This window comes from Rhipicephalus microplus, chromosome X (assembly GCF_043290135.1).
Source record: "Rhipicephalus microplus isolate Deutch F79 chromosome X, USDA_Rmic, whole genome shotgun sequence".
In the NCBI taxonomy this organism is placed as follows: domain Eukaryota; kingdom Metazoa; phylum Arthropoda; class Arachnida; order Ixodida; family Ixodidae; genus Rhipicephalus; species Rhipicephalus microplus.
Genome location: NC_134710.1, coordinates 53,924,322 through 53,946,072, shown reverse-complemented (window position 1 = coordinate 53,946,072; position 21,751 = coordinate 53,924,322). Strand labels below are relative to the sequence as shown.

General features: G+C 47.7%; 2 protein-coding genes across 2 annotated transcripts in view; one reads left to right on the top strand and one right to left on the bottom strand.

Moving 5' to 3' along the window:
- The window catches only part of cv-2 (crosveinless 2-secreting protein), a 274,346-nt gene that overhangs the window by 80,214 nt on the left and 172,381 nt on the right, over positions 1-21,751 (top strand). The window lies entirely within an intron of this gene.
- The window catches only part of LOC142775282 (uncharacterized), a 79,944-nt gene continuing 72,472 nt past the window's right edge, over positions 14,280-21,751 (bottom strand). The window contains exon 3 of the mRNA XM_075876617.1: positions 14,280-15,180. Coding sequence (XP_075732732.1) covers positions 14,922-15,180 — 259 coding nt within the window. The 3' untranslated portion in view covers positions 14,280-14,921. The remainder of the gene's footprint in view (positions 15,181-21,751) is intronic.

Below are 21,751 nucleotides of genomic sequence, written 5' to 3'. Positions count from 1 at the left end.
AACGCACTTGGTCACGGGTACATCACCGTCGCTGAACAATGTGAATGTCTATTGCTGCCATTTTTAAACTCATTTTGATTGGAGCGAGGGAGCAACTGTTAAAACTCCCGTGGCGTGAAGTTTCTGCCTCTATTAAGCTACTTCGCAATTACTAGCATATTCTTCTAAAAGCCTACTGTTTTGCCTAACTTATAGAGAAAGCAATACTGAACGACAACTTCGGAAATGCCGTTGAAATGGGTGGAACAGAAGGAAAAGCATGGAAGTATTTAAAAAAAAGTTGCCGTCACTTTTCATTTCAGTCGCAGTTCTTCATTTTGTCTGAAAGAACAGAGTAAAGAAAAGGGCTTGCCACATGACTCGAAGGATCCGCAGTGTATGAAATATCGCAGTTTACGTTGGCTATAGTTAATGCGCTCTTTATAGAAGCGAGGACAGCTCGATGTAGTGCAGTGGGTGCGAAGCGAGCGGTCATAAAACTGAGAGCGTGCAACAGCTGCATTTGGAACAGCAGCGCTGCGTTTAGGCAGCCAGAAAAATATCTCACGTCAACGGGCTCGCGTGCACGAGCTTCTGCGACGACTGGGCGAATCGTGGAACGTCCTTCTTACTCGCCCTCTCCTTCGCGACAGCCGCCGAAAGATTTATGTCGCGGGTCCCCCCTGCGGAAAGGCTGTGCGGCGTTACCTTGTCGCCTGTTGCCAGCGATTCTCCATTGTAATTAGGTGCCGCAGAACTGTGCGGAGCATCTTTAGCGTGGCGACATGCCTCGGAGCGCTATCCGCTGATAGTTCGGGTGTCCGGCGCGGCGACGAATGCGCGGTCTAAGATAATGGGCTTGCATAAGGCGCCTCCTGAATATGTATGAAGCGCGTCTCTGCCACTTTATTATGCGCGGGCGCGGACACGTGGAGAAGCAAACACGCTCGGCGGCACGGCTTAGCTGAGCGCGGCCAAACGAAAGCTGTCGCATAGCAAGTAGGCATTCGTTCTACTGTAACAAAGCCCGAAGAATAGGATTGTGCTTTCTTAAGTAATAAAGAGTGCTCATTACGAGAGAGTTTGAAGAATACTGCTGAGTGCGATCAGAGAGCCCGTTCGTTATACACCAGAAAACTATTTTTATTTCTCATTATTCAACGACGCAACAGTGATGCAAGACAGTGTTTTTTTTTTTGTTTCTGATGAGCACCATTTAAATTAGCAACGTAAACGAAAACACCAGATAAGCTTTCGACAATTCGATTTATTTGATTGATATGTAAGGTTTATTGTCCCAGAATTACCATAGGATTATGAGAGCCGCTTCGAGAATTCGAGGTGTACATGCTCGCCTGAAGGGATGATGTTGCGCCACCGCAGAAGAGAGTATCACTGTCGCCGCCTTTTAATTATGAGACATCTCCAGCTTCGTAATCGTGTAAGGACGGCATCAGCATGTGCAAAATGGCGCACCGCCAACTAATCAACGCAATCAACCTTCCTTTGCCTTATGTCTTTATTGCGTCGCTGATTTTGCTGGGAGTTCGTGCTCGCTAAGCCCAAACCAGCGTGCAAGACAGTTTTTCGTTTCGATCACTAATATCCACAAAAGCAAAGTGCCGGCAACGCATGTTCTCTTACCGCGACTCTCTGAGGGTGGGTGGCCTCTTTGGACATAGCTGGCATCACTGATGAGCAGCGAACGACGACAACAGTCTCGTGTGACGACGCGAGCTTCGTCCACATCCTTAACGACAATAGCGAGCGCGGAAGAAGAGGCTTGCACACGGATTGAATTTGTTGGGCGTTCTTCACCTCCCTTCCGAGGAAATGTCGTAAATCGGAAGAAGCCGTACAGTTTCCGCCTCCAGTTCGACTCGCTATTCATTGACCCCTGCGTAACGTACGCGTTGAAATGCCGAACATGCTTCTGTTTCGATGTTGGTTCATGCGACCATGACAGAAAAGAATAAATCTCGCTCTTCGTGGCTGTCAGAGTGAGTTTATAACATCGCTCTTTTCGACTCCGCTAATCTTAACAGTGGTTGAGATTGTAGAGATCTTTAGCTATAGTTGACGCCGTTAACGTTGTTTTATAGCTCCAACGAGCAAGACATGGGCGCGGTCAACCTTTCTTTTTTTTTTATTTTCTTCTTATCACAATTTCACTGTACGAATGAGCGTGCACGTTTACAGTTATGGTATGACAATAAAACTGTTTATTTTGGGAACACCAGGAGACCCAGTGTTATAACGGAGGATAATTTTCTACAGCAATCAACTATTTTTTTTTTGTATGAGTAACTTCGTAACAACAGATGCATTGCAGATTCTGGACGTTGCGACTAGGCATTCTAATCAACACCACAAATTAAAGGCAGCCAGACTCTTTAATAACAAGTGGAAACGCTTACACGGTGGCACGCCTAGCATGCTGATAAATGCGAAGAAATCATAAATGAAGCGATACGGGCGACCGACGCCTAACGAACGTAAAACCAGCAATAAAATAAAGGTGAAGTACCTCGTTCGGATCAACATCTCGCATGAAAGTTGCCGGCGCCTTCCTTGTGCGATTCTCGTCTGGGGCGCTAGTCAAAGGACATTTCATAGCTTAAGGTGCGATTTCTATAAGGTGCGTTCAGCAAATAAATTCACTCGCAGCATAATCGTAACGATTCGGGTAGGGCCATGAAAATAACAAACAAAACTCACTTGATGCCGACGACTTGGCATTCCCTGTCGTATAAAGTGGACGCGAAAAAGTTCCCTTTTACAGCCTTCACGCGAAAGAAGAAAACGAGCGATAAACGCAGAGATTCGTTTATATAGTTGGTTCGACGATCGGTACTCGCCCGTCCGGAACGTAAGCCGTTTCTCCCTTCCGCAGCCCATGTGGCGTGTATGCACGACGTACACTGGCAGCGGGGGGAGGGGGGGGGGGGGTATGGAAACCCGGCGAACTATCGCGGCTCCGCAGCAGGAGGAGTCGCTCTTTTGGCTCGCGCTACAGAGACACGGGGAATGCGGCATTCAAGCCCGCTGAGCCAGCCAGGGGATCGACGCGCGAGTTTTAGTTCACGCTTTGGGGCAGGCATAAAGGCGGCAGGCTCCTTGAACGGGCCGGCTCAGCGCGCCGCAGTATGCGTGTGGACACGTACTTGAAAAGGTCCCCGGGGAGCCGTGATTTGTGGCTGTCAGCACCCGAGGCTCCCTCTCCTCGGCCTTCTTCTTCTTTTTCGCCCCTTTCCTGACCTTCCCAGTGAACGCCGTTTTGCTCCGGGGGCTGCGGGGTACCGCGCAAGGAATCAAGAGCAAACTCCGAATGTTGAAAGGGTTCCGAGCCGGGAGAAGTTATACGCTGGCGGGAACTCTCACAGTAGGCGGCAGCTCGCGTTTCGTAGGAGAACGATATTTTTTTGTCACTCGTTTTTTTTTTTTTTTTTTACGAGAAAGACACTTAAATGGACTGTGTGGTATACAGTGTCCGTTAAAGCGCTACTGTTGGAGTGCAGTAAATAGATTATGATTTGAGAACTTCTCTAGCGGAACTGTCCATAATCACTATTTATCTGGCGGGTTTACTGTTACTGGAGGAAAATGCCCGCCATAAGATGCGGATTCCGCGTGAACAAGGTCCACGAGCCCCAGAACACTATGGCACACCCAAAGCTCTATTGATGGTAATAAGAAACCGGCTCCACACACTCTAGCAAATAATTGTGAGCAACACAACAAATATGAGGAGCTACACTTAATCAGAAAAACCAGAAGGTTGCTTTGACCTCGGCTTCATACCTTTGTTTTCTCCTGCCTTTAGGTTGACTTCCTCTCCAGTTTTTAAACTCCCGTAGTTTGCAAGCGTAGATATTTCAATGTATAAAAGAAAAAAAGGGGGGAGGGATATATAGCAAAAGAGTGGGCAAGAGATAAGCATTTCGTGGCACAGCCCGTTTTCAACTCGCGCCTGACTCCTTTAGTTCATTCGCCAATACACCGGTTCGTTATAACACTTCATATGTCACGGCGACTATAGGCGTATCAGCCGGGCGGGGCAATAGTCCCTCGTATACAACCTAACGGCACCAAGTCTGGCAGTACGAGACCCTCGTTAATGAATAAGGGAAAGAAGTGTATACCTAAGGGCTCGTTTTGCCGTGTTTTGACACAATATCAATGAGATCTAACAGACAATAATACCATGGAATGTATAGGGGAAGTTATTATAACTAATGTAATGTAAATAAGAAAAAAGAAAAGTAGCTAAAAAATAACTTTCAGTCAGCAGCCAGCTCGTAATAAGTTCACGTGCTGCGTGACGCCATACAGGCTCATAAAAGAGTGTGCCACACTCGCCGCCGTGGCTACAGGTGGCGCTGACTGACACAGCCACGTTTAAATTCACATATAAACCAAATAAAGTGGCTGAGGAAATAGCCGCATTGATGGCTCAGTGGTAGAGCATCGAACGCGTTATTCGAAAGTCGCACGTTTGATTCCTGCTCATGGCAAGATGTTTTTTCACCCACTTTTCTCTCTTCTTATTTACATGACATTGGTTCTAATAACTTCCCCTATATACTATCTTTGGCATTATTGTCTGTTGAATCTCATTTATATAAATATATATATATATATATATATATATATATATATATATATATATATATATATATATATATATATATATATATATATATATATATATATATATATATATATATATATATATATATATATATATATATATATATATATATATATTGCCTGATGAGTGAGGTAGGTTGTTTCCCCCCCCTCGCAAAAGTGTGTTGGCACGCCACTGACGGCGACTGTACGTTGGTTGCAAATGGGCAATGATTCGGTCTTCGGGCGAGGAAGGAGGTGCTGCCATGATGTCCCCCGGTGTATACGGCGTCATCCAGTGCTTGGCGCTGTTGGGAAGTGTTACGAGCCGCGTCGGTGGCCGCAGCGGACCCAGTAGGTAGCGTGGAGCTGGGTGGTGGTCGTCATTCCGCAGGCCACGGGGACGTTCAGAACTCTCGAGAGCTGAGGCAGAGGGACAGGCGTAAAGGAAAACTTAACAAGACGTTTATTTGCAACATGTTGGACAGTAACGTCCGAACGACGACTCTTCTCGCGACACTCTCCTGTTTTCTTCTGCCGGGCTGCTCCCGCTGCCTCGCCGTGCAGTTCCGAAGATATCGGCGGAATGTCTCTTCGGGGAACCAATTACTCATGGAGAGCACAACACAAGTGTCCCTTCACACACGTGGCAGATGCACGTGGCACACGCGCGGGGACTCGGAAGCGACCACGCAGGAGAAATTCACGGCAGTCCCTCCTGTAGCACACAACCGGCCTTCCGCACATTCCAGAGGGGCCCGCCCGTAGCCACTGCCCCGCAGGCAAAGCGCACAGCCGAGACAAACAGAGCCGGTGCAGGTGACAACCCGCCTCCACACAGAATGTCCGAGATGACGGGAAGGCACGCTTGGGGGCATCCGGCCCAAAGACTTCGTTACTGCTTTGTAACAGCTTCCCCGGCGGCCGGCCGAGACCTCGACGTACGAAGGTCATCCACCTTTGTGGGGAGAGGTCGATGAAGACAATGCTGGTGTGCTGAAGCCGTGGACACCTCGATGCGGCTCTGCTGCAATCCTCTGGCACCCTGGTGATCTGCAGCCTCTGGTAGCATCGTCCAAAATTGGAGAAAGGCTCCCGCTCTGCTGGCCAACATTCCTTCTCGAAAGACAGCACATGTGTCCACCACGCGAGAAACACAACTGCCAAGCAGGCAAGCGCCCATACTCTCTTCCTGAGACCCACCAGGCTTTTAAGTCATCCAAAACGACCCGTTCTTCATTACAATAGCAGCAGCAATTCTAACAACCCAACCAGAAATAGGCTGCTCAAATTCACAAACACGTGTCGTGATAAAGCACAAATACAAAAAAGCAATTGTAAACCTGTCACACACAAAAAAAATGGAACCTAAATACCCAAGCCAGATTACCTGACGCCATCAAGATCCCTAGAAACAACGACTTAAGCCGTCAGCGTTGCCATTCAATTTGCCTCTCTTGTAACGAATTTCGAAAGAGTATTGTTGCAATAGCAAGCTCCAGCGAAGTAGCCGGCCGTTCTTAGGCGACATCGTTTGCAACCACGTGAGGGGACAGTGGTCCGTCTCGATAATAAACTCTGATCCCGCGAGATAGCATGCGAGCTTCTGAACCGCCCATACAACACAGGCGCATTCTTTCTCTGAAGCGCTATAGGCTTCCTCCCTTACAGTTAGTTTGCGGCTGGCATATAGCACGAGATGTTCCTCTCCTGCGTCGTTTCTCTGACACAATACTACGCCCATGCCGCGGTCACTTGCATCGCTCTGAACCACGAAGGGTCTAGCGTAGTCGGGGGCTTGAAGTACAGGTTGGCTCATGAGCGCATTTTTCAGCGCTAAGAATGCCCTCGCTTTCTTCTCATCCCACTCCAGAATTTGAGGTTCGGTTTTTCTAAGAGCGTCAGTAAGCGGGCTGGCAAGCTCTGAATAACGGGGAATGTAATGCTGGTAGTACCCTGCCAATCCTAGGAACGACCGCACATCTGTCTTTTCCGGGGCTGCGGAAAATTATTAACTGCCGCCACTTTGACATCGGAAGGTCTGCGGTGGCCTTGCCCCACTATGTGACCCAGGTATGTAACCTCTGCTCGGCCAAGTTGGCACTTCCGAGCCTTCACGGTCAGACCTGCTTCGCGGAAACGTTGAAGCACTGCTCGCAAGTGGGTGAGATGTTCGGACCATGACCCTGAAAATACTGCTACATCATCCAGATAAGGCAGGGCAAACCCCTCTAAACCCCGCAATACCTTGTCCATGAGAGCCGAGAAACAGTAGGGGGCATTCTTTAAGCCGAAGCTCAACACCTTAGGGCGGTATGTTCCTATGGGAGAAATAAACGCCGCATATCTGCTGGCCCTTTCGGTCAAAGGCACCTGCCAACAACCCCGAACGAGGTCGAAGTACAGATGTACTTAGCACTGCTTACTGCCTCAATTCTTTCCTCTATATTTGGTATGGGGTAGGTCTGATCCTTCGTTATGTGATTTAACCTCCGGTAATCAACGCATGGTCGCGGATATTTCCCAGGAACCTCCACTAATATAAGCGGAGAGGTATAATCGCTTTCACAAGCTTCAATCACATCGATCTCGAGCATTCTTTTAATTTCGGTCTCAATAATGGCACGCTGACGCGGCGACACTCGATACGCCTTTGACCGCACGGGCTAAGTGGCCGTAAGCTCCATGTCATGCACTACCAAATTTGTTGGGCCCGGTTTCTCCGAGAACATGTCCTCATATTCTATCAGGAGGCTTTCTAGGTCACGCTTCTCGTTAGCTGTGAGCTCAGCTACCTCAACCATGGCCTTGAGCGTTTGACCAGCGTTACCCTCCTTTCTTTCCGCTCCCGAAAAGGGGAAATCTAGTGGTGGCTCTTCGGGCACGTTTACCGCCATGTTTACGACAACCTCTCTCTCTCGATACGGTTTGAGCAGATTGCTGTGGTAGATCTGCTGCGTCTTACGTCTACCTGGCATCCTTACCAGATAGTTTCTGTCGGACAGCCTTTGAACGACTTCCGCCGGTCCTTCCCATTGGACATCTAGCTTATTCATTGGTGAAGGTTTCAGCCGCATTACTTGATCTCCAGCTTCAAACCGGCGTGATCTTGCCGACCTGTCGTAGTAGCGTTTGGCCCGAGCCTGTGTCTTGCTCATCTCATCCCCTGCCAGCTCCTGTGCTCTATGCAACCTTTCTAGCAGAGTTAGCACATATTCAACCACCGTAGGGTCCTCCGCTCGCCCTTCCCATGACTCCCGAAGAATACGGAGTGGGGATCGCAGAGAGCGACCGTAGACCAATTCTGCCGGGGTAAATCCAGTGGCTTCATGAGGTGCAGTCCTGAGCGCAAACATGGTTGCTGGCAAGCACACATCCCAGTCGACATTGCGCTCGAAACAGAGTGCTCGAAGGACGCGTTTCATTACCGAGTGTAACTTTTCTACTGGGTTTGACTGGGAGTGATACACCGAGCTGTGGATTAATCGGATTCCACATTTCTCTAAGAAAGCTGTAGTCAGTGCACTCGTAAAAACGGTCCCTTGATCGGACTGTATTTCAGCGGGAAAACCAACGCGTGCGAAAATAGACAACAGCGCATTTACCACTTCTACCGAGCTCAGTTCCTTTAAAGGCACTGCCTCAGGAAACTTGGTCGTGGGACAAATTACTGTTAAGACATGACGGTAACCGGATATTGTTGTTGGAAGAGGCCCTACTGTGTCGATCACGAGTCGTCGAAAGGGCTCAGTGATCACTGGCACGAGCTTCATTGGGGCACGAACCTTATCCCCTGGTTTTCCTACACGCTGACAGGTGTCGCAGGTTCTGACAAAATTCTCTATTTCCCGGAAACAACCCGGCCAATAGTATTCCTGCAGCAGGCGATCCTTCGTTTTTTTGACCCCCAAGTGACCCGACCATGAGCTACCGTGAGCTAAGTGTAAAAGATCACGGCGGTAACGTTCCGGTACCACTAACTGATCAAACTGCACCCGTCTGCGATCTAGATACTTACGATAAAGTATCCCGACCCTGTTCTGATACATCACGTTTTTCTTTGAAATACCCTCATTAGTCTGACTCCTTATATTTCGAAGAGTGGGGTCTGCTCTTTGCTGCTCTATAAGGGACGATCGATCCACTCTCAGCAAAGTCTGCAGGCTATTAGATGCAGGAGTAATCATTTCCTCACACACACTTCCAGATTCAAGAGGGTCTTCCTCGTTTTCATCCGCGCCTTCATCGCTCACTTGATCAGTGCTTGTTGTGATCGTGTCTACCGTGTTCGTGGGCTCTCCATCTCCGGCTTTCTCGGTGATTCTCGAGGGAACATCGAGCTGTGCGGCTCTAGTTGCGAGTTCTCGCGCCTTTGAGCGAGTGAGCGCGCACACAACCCCATCCCCGTACGCTAGGTTATTCTGTCCTAGTAACCAATCGGATCTGTTTGAAAACAAGTATGCATACTGCTTTGGCAAATAAGCAGATACTGCAGCCTCTGTGTGCAATGCGCCAAAGGGGCCCTCGATGCATACCTTAGCAATCGGAAGGCATACGCTTGATGGCTCCGCTGCTTGTTTAATCCAAGCGCACTCTCCTGTGAAATGTTCAGCTTCAACATACGAGGGATGGACCACGTCCATTGTCGCTGCCGAATCCCGCAGCACGCGACACTCTTTTCCATTTACTATCAGCTCTCTAATATATGGTTCCAGCAGTCGCATGTTTTCACCCTCGCTGTCGACTGAGAAGCAAACAACTTTTGGACTCTTGCAGACGGCCGCAATGTGACCTGGCTTGTGGCATTTATAGCACACAAGTGGTCGCCTCTTTTCAAACGCACTGTTTTGGTGCTTTTCCTCAACCGTGGTCTCATTACTTACCTCCCGTTGCTTTTCGGGACCAGTGTTGCGCTCTCGATTCTCTTGGACTGAATGTCCCCTCCACCCAGTTGCCTTTTTGATTTGGCCCTCCCACTGGGGAATTTCTCTTCTATCAAGCGCGCGGCGCGAAACAAAATCCTCCGCTAGCTCCGCGGCCCTCGACACAGTGGTTACCTCCTCCCTGTCTTGCACCCAGAGCCTAACGTCTTGGGGCAAACGACAGTAAAACTGCTCGAGTCCGAAACACTCCACGATTTTCTCTTTATGCTCGAACGCCTTAGCCTCTTTGAGCCACTCCCTCATATTAGACGTTAACTTGTATGCGAAATCAGCATACGACTCGTCTTTCTGCTTTACGGCGCTCCGGAACTTCTGCCTGAATGCTTCTGCTGACAATCTATATTTCTTTAGCAGGCTCGACTTAACTTGGTCGTAATCATCTGCTTCCTCTTTTGTCAAGCGGGTAATTACCTCGGCAGCCTCACAGGGTAGTAGGGTAAGCAAGCACTGCGGCCACATCGTTTTGGTAACACGCGCCTTCTTGCATGTGCGCTCGAAATTTACCAAGAACAGACCCATGTCCTCTCCGGAGCGGTAAGGTTGCATTAGGTCTTTCATCCTGAACGACTTCCGTTCTACTCCGCTAGACGCTTCGCTACCTTCACTACTACCTCGAGCCTTGAGCAGCTCGATTTCAAGGCGCTTCATCTCAAGATCCCTTTCTGCTGCTTCGCGTATGAGCCTCTCATTTCTCTCTTTCTCTTCAGCTTTACGTCTTTCATGTTCGTCTATCAGCTCTAGACACTCTGAGAGCTCGTCGTCGTCTGCGTTAAGGTTCTCAATAGCCTCGATAATCTCTGGCTTTCTCATTTGTTCACGAGCATCCAAACCCAAACTTTTAGCTAACTCTAGCAAAAGCGGTTTTTTCAGTGCCTTCAGATTCATGGTTGCTACAAGCGCTGTTAACTTCACTACTACTAGGATGCTACGTTCCCATGCACAGGTCAACGTAGAGTAGTTATCCAAATTTACCACCTTTCCTACAAAACTCTAGATAAAGCCTGGTAAAATCTCAGTGAAGAAAAGTCAAGCACTCACCGCACCCTGCAGCCATGATCTCAGCGGAGACGATCCCGATGCTGGCCCGAGCTTGTTGCGACTTGGCGTGAGCAGAATCCCGTCGCTGCCATCCAGTTGTCACGAGCCGCGTCGGTGGCCGCAGCGGACCCAGTAGGTAGCGTGGAGCTGGGTGGTGGTCGTCATTCCGCAGGCCACGGGGACGTTCAGAACTCTCGAGAGCTGAGGCAGAGGGACAGGCGTAAAGAAAAACTTAACAAGACGTTTATTTGCAACATGTTGGACAGTAACGTCCGAACGACGACTCTTCTCGCGACATTCTCCTGTTTTCTTCTGCCGGGCTGCTCCCGCTGCCTCGCCGTGCAGTTCCGAAGATATCGGCGGAATGTCTCTTCGGGGAACCAATTACTCATGGAGAGCACAACGTCCCTTCACACACGTGGCAGATGCACGTGGCACACGCGCGGGGACTCGGAAGCGACCACGCAGGAGAAATTCACGGCAGTCCCTCCTGTAGCACACAACCGGCCTTCCGCACATTCCAGAGGGGCCCGCCCGTAGCAACTGCCCCGCAGGCAAAGCGCACAGCCGAGACAAACAGAGCCGGTGCAGGTGACGACCCGCCCCCACAGAGAATGTCCGAGATGACGGGAAGGCACGCTTGGGGGCATCCGGCCCAAGGACTTCGTTACTGCTTTGTAACAGAAGGTATACCGCTGCAATGTACACTCTTGGCAAAGGTTCCCCTTAAATATTTCCACGGCCAGTGTGGCATAACTGCACTTTTTTTGAGGACGCACACGTATACCATTCGTCAATCTTCGCGCATGATGATTTTTTTTCCTTCCTCGTTCGAAATAACGGCTGCATAAAGTGCGCCGCGTGGTCACAGCGTATGCCATCCCGGACGTGGTCTACGGGCCCCTCACGCGTCAAACGCTTCAACGGTAGATCCTGCGTGCGAGAGTTTTTCCCTGCTCAATTTCAACAGCGCGCGCGCGCCTCCTTGCGTCGTTGCTCACGCAGAAAAACGGGATGTTCGTGAATAAATTAGGTAGGTGAAATCGCATTAGCAAGGCAGACTTAGTTCGCGTTCAGAGTCTTTATTCGGTGCGACATCGTCCGTGGGGCGTGCGTCTGGCGCCTGTCTTCGTGTGTGCGCAGTCCTGGTGGGCGCGTCTGCATTGCCACATTTCGTGAGAGTAGCGCCTGTGCAAACGCGTCGAGCGCACCTGTGCGTCGTAATTTATTGTTATTTAATTCCAACGCAGTAGCCTATAGGCCAAGTTCAACGATTCTCTTCAAGGTGCTCGCTTGCGGCGCAGTGCTCCGCTATTCTCCGCAAAGTGAGCGAGCATAATTAAAAGTCGCAGCTCGACGCTTAGCAATGTAAGGATCAGTCGCTGTCGTCGTACTTTCGTGTACACAGCTCTTAATTCAACGTCGTGTCCTGCTGCACAGCAATGGTTGTCGTGAAATGGGGGGAGGCTTTAAGCAAGTACCTGCGTTTTACGAGCCATAACTGCGATCTGATTATGAGGGGAGCACCGGATAAAATTTGATTACTTGCAATAAGACTCTTTAACGAGGACCTGAATCGAAGTACACGAGAAAGTTTTTTTCTGTTTTTTTTTTTTTTTGCCTTTTGCTCCCGTTGGACAAGCCCCCGGCGATAATACAACCACTGGAGAGATTAAAAGGAGAATAGCTGGAACGGGCAGGCAGGGACCAACTGTCACCAATCGTCGCGACCTCCATAGACAAAAAAAAATCGTCTTCATCCTTTTGTTTTGGGCCTGTAAAAGTAGTGCAAATAATGTACCTAGAGTTCAACTTTGTTTTCTTCTCTCACTATTTCGATGCGTTCACGAGGTGTCAATGTTATTCATTCATTGTGTCAGAGACGAAGCACGCACTGTTGTCTGAGCAACCACTCGATTATTCCTCGGATGTGAATATGAAATACCCTAACGCTTTTGCGCTGCATGTTGAAATCTTTGGAACGCTTACGGAAGTTTGCCATCTTCAGTTGCAAACTCGGTAGGCCCATATGCTCATATTTGGGTGCACGTTAAAGAACCCCAGGTGGTCAAAATTTCCAAAGCCCTTCACTACCGTGCGTATCCCATAATCACATGGTGTTTCTGTGGCGTTAAACTCCACCTATCAGTCGATCAATGTGGCGAACTCATCCACGCAACGCGCCTTCGCGTGAACAGCTTTTCGCACTCAAAGGTGAGAATGGCATTCCTACAGAGTCGCCAAGTCTGCGAAAAGAAACCCAAGAAGCAGGCGAAAGAGTGTAAATTTGAAAAAAAAAAACTATGCCATATGCGTAGAATGTGCGAGTACACGCAACCGTGAACACCTCACTAAGCGAGTTTAATACGACTTTCAATGTGAACGACAAGAGCCAACGACACCATATACGTGTACTAATTTATGTTTATCTAAGGCGTAGCCAGCGTCGTTCTTATCATTAGCATCGTATTTGCGTTCTGTTTAAATAAAGAAAAAAAAACGATATCCGGTAAGTTGGTGGTACAGGGGCGGCAGTTTTACGACTATGCTGTAAAACGCGTGTATCGTTTATCAAGCTCCCAGCGGTCTGCATCCCTCAGCCGTCCATCCCAGTCCGTACGTCGGGAAAGGGCGGGGGGGGGGGGGCACCACCGCGGTCACGTGCCCAACGCGTGTCGTGTATGTGCACGCCGGACAGCCGCTTGAGGCGCTTCGAGTGATGCGCCACACCGCCAAAAGAACCCAGGTGGGTTGCTTGGAATGTGGCCTTCGACTCCCACCGCCTTAGCATTCCCGGCGGCCGTCTTGGACGAACGCGTCGAAATGCGTCGTCTTTATTACATTCGACTCGCCGTCTTTGTTGCGGGTGTTGTTTTTGTTTTGTTCTTTTCTGTTTGGGTGGTTGTGGCACATGCAGTGTAATTACCTTATTTTTGTCATCCCCCTGAGCAAGTATTCCAGGGTTTCGCGTACACACACGACGAAGCCACAACACTCCGAATTTCGAGACGTGAGTGTGTTGTTCACATGTTAGCGTCGCTACGGTGTTCCGACTCATTCACCGTTTCCAATTCATACTCAAACTCTCCCACTGTTTCATTTAAACTTCATTCAGAGCATGAATGTCTATTGAGACGGAATGTCCAACGAGAATGAATGTCCACCTTCAAAGATCAGTTAGCAAGTGTCAGACAAGTCGATGGTTCTAATACTACATATAATACCCAACTATACATCACCAATATCTAAATGACCATTCGCATTAGTCGTTTTGCCCCACATTCGTCTTTCTTTTTTCTTTTTTTGCTCTGCAGTCGTTTTCTTAATGCACACACACACACACCTTGCCACTGTAATATAAACGTTGTTGTCATGCAAGCTATTGCTACGTTCTTCTATTGGTGGCCTCAATTTCATGTGATTAAATGGTAGTTTCTGAATCGTCCATATGGCTTAGCAATTCACGGAAAGTCGTTTGACACTCCTGTCCGCGAGGTTTCAAAGTGCGCTACCTGGGTACCATCGCAAGGCTTGCTTCAAGAGCATTCGTTTGGTATTGTGATATCAAAGTCAGCATGGTTTGGAAAAACCCATGGAGGGAAAACGTGCGTCAGACCGTGTATATATATATATTTGTACACGTGATCTCAAAGCATGCTAAGTGTGCTACGTAGGTACCCGCGGAGCTCCTTCAAAGTCGCCGATTTATTTTATGAAAATGTCAGCACGATTTGAACTGTTCGTCGCCTGTAGAATGTTACATGAGTTCACGCAATCTTACTGATTACACGATATCAAGGTTGTCTAAATGGGTATCAGCACAGTGCTTGTTCTAAGCTACTGGCTTGATATTCACGCTAGTCTGGTTTATAATTGTCAAAAAAATTACTAAACAAGCAGGAGGTCACGCAAGGCTTTTGTACACTTCATTTTAAGCTGTTTGACAAGCGCTACTTTCATTGAATCCTGTTCGCTTTCATATCTGCACCAACTGGCCGGAAGCAAGTCTTATTAACGTAAAGTTGCGTGCAACCACATGACGCACTCTTTAGCCCATTGCAGATGTAACACATTGCAAAAGTTTATTAGGTGTTTGACATGGTACTGTGAATCATACTTTATGTACGTTCGTGTTTGTGTATATATACACATGGAATTTTTTTTTGGCGGGGGGGGGGGGGCGATACATGTGTTTGATGGCACGGAACACTCAACTCTCTGCAGCACGTTCACACAGTTCGTGTCACCCAGCTGTAGCCTGTACACAATCAGCCGGCGCACTGCGTAGTAGTCTCTGCCATTGCCTTGACAACCCACTTCAACAACAGGGACTCACTTGGGGACACGTAGTCGTCGGCAAGCTTTGAGTGCGAGTCCCGCTGCTGTGCTCGCGCGCTCTTGGTGCCCCAGGCGTCTCAAGTACGCGCGCTCCGAGTGCCATCGGCCCAGTAGGACGACAGCGAAATCTAATGGTTCCGGCGGGTTCAGCAAACGGCTCTGCACTGCCAGCCGCACGGTAACCGTAGAAGGAGGAGCGGTGTGATGAGCCTCAAGGGCAGGACACTTCGCCTCGACAGTCCGCCAAACACACCTGTTTGCAAAAGAAAGGGTACGCTGTTTATTTGTCGCCTCCGAAGGTCTCCACACGAGAGAGAGAGAGAGAGAGAGAGAGAGAACTAACATGGCCGTGGTCAGCATCTTTACTGCCTCTTGACTGTCGGTGTCTTGCGCGCCTGGTTAGGGTCGAGTGTCTAACTGCTCTACCCTTTCCTGGCCCACTCGGTCGTTTTTAACTCCTCTCAACCGGCATCTTTCACATCGTGTCCTTTAATGCCTTCGCGTCTTCGTGTTACAGCGTTACGCGCTCTCTCTTGTATGTACTACAACACGTGACTACGTCCGAGAGCTGCCTCGGGCCATTTCTGAGCGAGCTTCCTGTTGGGTTTGTTTGCACCCGCGTTGCCTCGGGCCAGAGGTTCTTCATTCTTCGTGTTTTGTTCCACGCCTTTGCTTTTCGTTCTTTTTTTCTCTCTATTGTCGTTTTCTTTTAAAGCGCGCGGCCTCCCGCCCGCAATGACCAAGCTCCTGTCTTCTTGGGAAGACCAGCCGCGGGGGACCTTGAGACAGCCAGCGATGACCAAATTATATTGTGCCAGATGCAATCAGGTTTACTGGCTGTTTTAGAGGGAAAAAACCGTCGTCGCTGGGGATTGTGATTGATAAGAAAGCCGCCGCCTGTCACTCCTTCTCTATAGATGACCGAGATAAACGTGATAAAAAAGGAATATATAAAAATGAATAAGAACGAGAAAATGACCCTTATGCAGCTGAGAAGTGCGTGTTTGTTTTGTTTTTAGTGGCCGTTCGGGTATTATTGGACCATGTTTTCGAAATGGTGCCTTGGCGGACGACTTGGGTTAGAGTGCGAGCCAGTCGAAGACTGAACTTAACGAATATATAGATAAAAACGTGAATGACATTTTTTGAACGCGACCGACACACGGGAATGCCAAACGAAAATTAACTTTTAACGCATAATATATTTCTTTTTGTTTGTCATACTCGTGTGAATGCCCACATACCGCCAGTCATTAGATGCAGTATCGTGAATAAAGTACATAGTGACTCTTTGTAACCTTACCGATGTATTCATAGATTTATTTTATGTCGCAAACGTCCAGTTGAATTTTGATGTATCTACATTTTTGGTTGTCTACACTTAGTTCGTAAAAACGTTATCCATACAAACGTCTGTTAGTGTGGAGCAACGGACAATAACATAGACTATATATGTCGTTGACTATATGCGCTTCGAACTTGTTGCGCTGGACGGTCATTCATTGTCCCTTGACTCATTGCAGTGGCTATGGCAACCATCCAACTAGCCCGTTCGCTCCTTTTTCGCACCTCACCTTTTTATGACCGTTTCCCGTTCCCCAGTGCAGCGTAGCAAACCGGAAATTTTCGTCTGGTTAACCTCCCTGCTTTTCACAAGCTTATTCTCTCTCTACCTAGGCAAGCTTGTTGTACACGAGGCGATTTTGAACATTGAACCACCTGCGTTGTTTATATAAAGCTTGTTCTTTACTTTCTTTTTTTACATTTATTTATTTATTTATTATTTATTCAGTGTTTGTTTGTTTGTTTGTTTGTTTGTTTGTTTGTTTGTTTGTTTGTTTGTTTGTTTGTTTGTTTGTTTGTTTGTTTGTTTGTTTGTTTGTTTGTTTGTTTGTTTGTTTGTTTGTTTGTTTGTTTGTTTGTTTACAGTGACTATACTGGGGTTTAACGTTCACATCTAGGACACTGTAGTGGAGGGCTGCGGAAGTTTCGACCCCCTTTATGTGCACCTAAATCTAAGTACACGGGCTTGCTCGAGTATTTTCGCCTCCATCGAAAATGCGGAAGCCGTGGCCCGGGACATGATCCCACGACCTTCGGGTTAGCAGTAGAGGGCCATAACCAGTAGACCACCACGGCCCGGGCCAGCACTGAAATGAAGCAGCCGGAGGGCGACAGCTTTTAACGTGTCCAGGTTCATCCCATTTAGTCCTACGCCTACTTGCATTTACTAATCATGTTTCGATTAGCTGAAAAACAAGCAGTTTATGCATGAGCGTCTCTAATAATCGTATCGTGTTTTGTGGACGTTAAACCCCCTTATTATTATTATTATTATTATTATTATTATTATTATTATTATTATTATTATTATTATTATTATTATTATTATTATTATTATTATTATTATTATTATTAAATTTTATGCATGTTCGAATAGGCTCTGATGATGATGTGATCGTCCTTGTTTACGTCGAGTTTTTCTAATTGTTCAAGCCAAGTGGCTGTGTAATGATAAATTCAATTGCGATGATACGCCATGCTTTCAAGTTATTCATAGGGATGCCGCGATCTGTCTTTTTTTTCTTTTTTTTTTCCACTTAGAGTTCAATTTTCACCGACGGCACTTAAATAACGCCATGGATGAAGCTAGCGTGAGAAATCCTACGCAAACTATTTAAGGAACACTTCAACAGCTCTCACAATTCTTGACTATGTGGCGTGCAGTGATTTCGGCCGTTTGCGGAAAGTCACCGAACCGCCATGCTGCAAGCGAAGAAGGGGTCAGCCAATCTCGAAGGCGACCGCGACTAAAATGAATCGGGCTAAACAGACTTCTGGTATACCCGCAAACTTTGTTCCGCTTCACGCTGGTCAGGCCGTGGACGACGTCCAACGCGAACTCTGGCCGCACTCTGTCCAATTCTCGGATAGCGCGAAGCCGCAGACGAAGGCGAGACGAGAGTTTTTTTTTGTTTTTTTTTTATTTTTTGCCGAAGAGATGTTTGCAGAGACGGTAATAACCTTAATGGCGTGTTCTGCGAGCGTGCCGATCGACGTGCAGGCTAACCCAGCCCTCGGTTTGTATTTGACCTAACCTACACTTGCAGCAAGATAATGTGGTGGTTACTGTCGCCTTCCCCTCCTAATTTTTTTTATTTATTTAACAGCTGATACGCATTTTCTTTGATAACGTCTCAATAAGGCGCGCTGAGCATTTGTCATATCTGCCCCCATTTCGCGTCGGTTTTTCGTCTTATTCGCCGAACGTTTTCTTTGTGTTCGGTTCCCCTTTGCCTCCGGAGCAGCGAATGGAAGAGCAAATGGAGTTGCGGTTAGTGCAGACGCGCGCCCGCTCTCCGCCCCGTTACGAGCCGCAGCCGCGAGACGCGCTCTTACAACGTCGTCGCGCTGGATTCCCTCGTGGCAGCGGCTGATTATTTGGGTCGCCGCGCTTGCATAGCACACTCGTAGCTACTTCGCCGGCATGCGTCTCCTTCTGCTGCGCATCTCCGGGAACATTATTCGCTTAATTGGCAATAAATTTTGATGCGCCTCCACGCCACATCTAGGCAGCGAGGGAGACCCAGTTGGCGCAGCCTACGAGAGGCGCGGCTCCGTAAATGGGGGACATCAAAAAAAGTGCCACTCTTTGTCGCGAGCGACGCACGCTAGCGACGATCTCTGCTGAAAGCGCATCGGTCATGCTGCTTCTCGTCTCGTGTCGCCAAGACGGTGTCGGAGTCGAAAGCGCTTCCGCCGCATGCCGCCGTGTTGCGCGTGTCGTTGCTGGAACTTGGTTTCGGAACCAACCCCCCCTCCTGGCCATTTGGATATAGAGCTACTGCTCTATTGCTTAAATCCAAATGGCCGCGTCGTTTCCTTTTCCAGCTACGAACTTCTCTTGACACATCCGTCTAGCGCCCTGTCACCTCCTAGAAACTCGGTGTAAAATGCATTCAAGTGCTTCAAACTCCTTGCAAACTGGCCTTATAGGCAGGCTTGGTGTCGGGAAAGGAATCGCGTTAATATGAGTAATAAAGCGTTTTGGAACAGTGAATAGACAAGCAGGGGTTACACAATGTGGATTGCGTAACTAGGGGGTCGTCGAATGCCCCGACCCATAACAAGAGCCTCGGCCATAGTTCTTAAGCGTCGTCAGCCACAGCACCATCCAAAAAATTGCACCATCGAGTAGCATGCATTTCCGAAGAATGAGGAAAGGTGGCATAGTGAATTAATCCCTCTCTACTACACAAAAACTATTATGATTTCTGGCGTAGTTGGTACCTTGCAAGTGTGTGTAGCAGCAATGACCCAAAGAGTGTTTCACAAAGGCTACCAAGCGTCGCTCTTCCAACTTTCGCTGTGATTGTGCTGCGCGGTGTGTGCAGGCCCGGCGGTTCTTCGCGCAGACCTGCTGTGTAATTGCGAATACATTGACAGGCAATGTCGCCAAAGGGAAAATCTGTCTTAATTACGCGTCACTGTTGCTGTTCGGAATAATATTCTAGTTTTCTTTTTTTTGCGTGCATTGCTTTTGCAGTCTATTTTTCTGCTCCTCTATTCCTGCCAACGCCGAGGTCAGCATATTCTCTGCTTCAATCGTCGTCATCATCATCATTGCCATAGGTGTAGTTCTCGGCCAGTACACAATGGTACGCCGGGCCATGCTCCTGCCCACTTCAAATAAATGTGGCACAGCAGGCTCCTGAGCAGTGCTGTAGCTTCAGATATATCCAACACCTGCGCTACTGGGCGCGCCATACAGATTTCGCCAGAGTTTTCTCAAATAAATAACGTTGAAATCACGTGATTATATATCGGTCACGGTGTTCCCGCTTTGGCCCTTACAGACCGGTGTGTACATGCACTGTAGACCGACGGACGAACGGACGGGAAAAAAAACTTCAATAAAGAAAACACCTGCAAGCTTTACGGCTCAGGCTACCCAGGGCATTATGTGCGGCGAGGCATAACCTTCCCACCGTCGTCCGGGCCTGCTTGATTGCGCAGAGTTAGCCGTGAATATCTGAGCTATTCAGCGCCATCGCTCCTCGAGAAGGTCTCCGGTCAGATTGTCCCCTCTGTAAATTACCGTGACCTGTGGGCACTGACGTAAGATGTGTGCCATAAGCTCTGCAAAGCACGAACACGCAGATACGGCAGAACACGAGATTTCCGCGAGCCTTTCACGATTTCAACCGCAACCGGACTCTGCGATTTCGCTCGACATGGGGCAGCCAACGGTGCACGCACGGAACATGGGGCTCCCGTGCAGGAAAGAACAACACCGGGGATTTCAGCAGTCGTCTATGCGTGTTCAGTAGTGTATTACACGATAGTAGGGCAACTTAGTCGTGCGGATGAATGAATGAGTGGCCGGGTGACGGTACGACGCTGGGCCACGTCCGGTGCTTGTGGTGTGCGGTTTGTTTCCGCTCTTCGGAGGTCGCGCGCGTGCGCCCACCTGGCGGTTCAAACCTCACTGCCTTTCCGGCGGCTGTGGCGGGCTGTTTTTTTTTTTTTTTCTGGACGTCGTGTTCAGTATGCACTTGGTGCTCCGGCCGACTCACAAGTTTGCATTCACTGAGGCGGAAGCAGCGCGTGGGTGCTTGATTCGCTAGTGTTTCCAAACAGCCGAAGGGAATCACGCGGTCATATATATATATATATATATATATATATATATATATATATATATATATATATATATATATATATATATATATATATATATATATATATATATATATATATATATATATATATATATATATATATATATATATATATATTGGTAGTGGGCCTGACTTGGGTCGACATGTATTTTGGGTCCTTAATTCGTAGAGAAGAGTGAAGTGCGGAGTGATCGTTCGAAAAAAATATATATATCCGTAACAGGGTTGGCAGATTATTGAGCTCTTCGTACGCAGCACGCTGCTTTTTTTATCTTTTTTTTATGCCTGCATGAGAACCTACATATTTTTCATCTTGTGTTGACCACCCGAATAAAGTAGCCTTTCCCTTTTGCCGCGCGAACCATTTTCTGCAATCTTTTCTTCCGAAGAATAACAGAGATTGGAACTGCCTCCCCCCCCCTCTCTATTGCTGCCGCTAATGATCAAGGGCTGTTCAAGTCAGCAGTTTGAAAACACTTTATGATGCGACTACAGGCTACCGTTCTTTGCCTGCTCTTGTCTCTCTTTTTTGTATTTTTTTTTCAATATTGCGATTTGTTGTATTTCCTTCAATGCATACTGTTTACAACTTTTGGCGCTTTCATATTGTGCAAACCTCCTCTGTAACGCCCTCTGGGTCTTGAGGGTATACTTATGAATAGATAGATAGATAGATAGATAGATAGATAGATAGATAGATAGATAGATAGATAGATAGATAGATAGATAGATAGATAGATAGATAGATAGATAGATAGATAGATAGATAGATAGATAGATAGATAGATAGATAGATAGATAGATAGATAGATAGACAGACAGACAGACACCCAGACACCCAGATAGATAGATAGATAGATAGATAGATAGATAGATAGATAGATAGATAGATAGATAGATAGATAGATAGATAGATAGATAGATAGATAGATAGATAGATAGATAGATAGATAGATAGATAGACAGACACCCAGACACCCAGACAGATAGATAGATAGATAGATAGATAGATAGATAGATAGATAGATAGATAGATAGATAGATAGATAGATAGATAGATAGATAGATAGATAGATAGATAGATAGATAGATAGATAGATAGATAGATATTGTATTTGAAATAGAGTTTATGCGGGAATACAC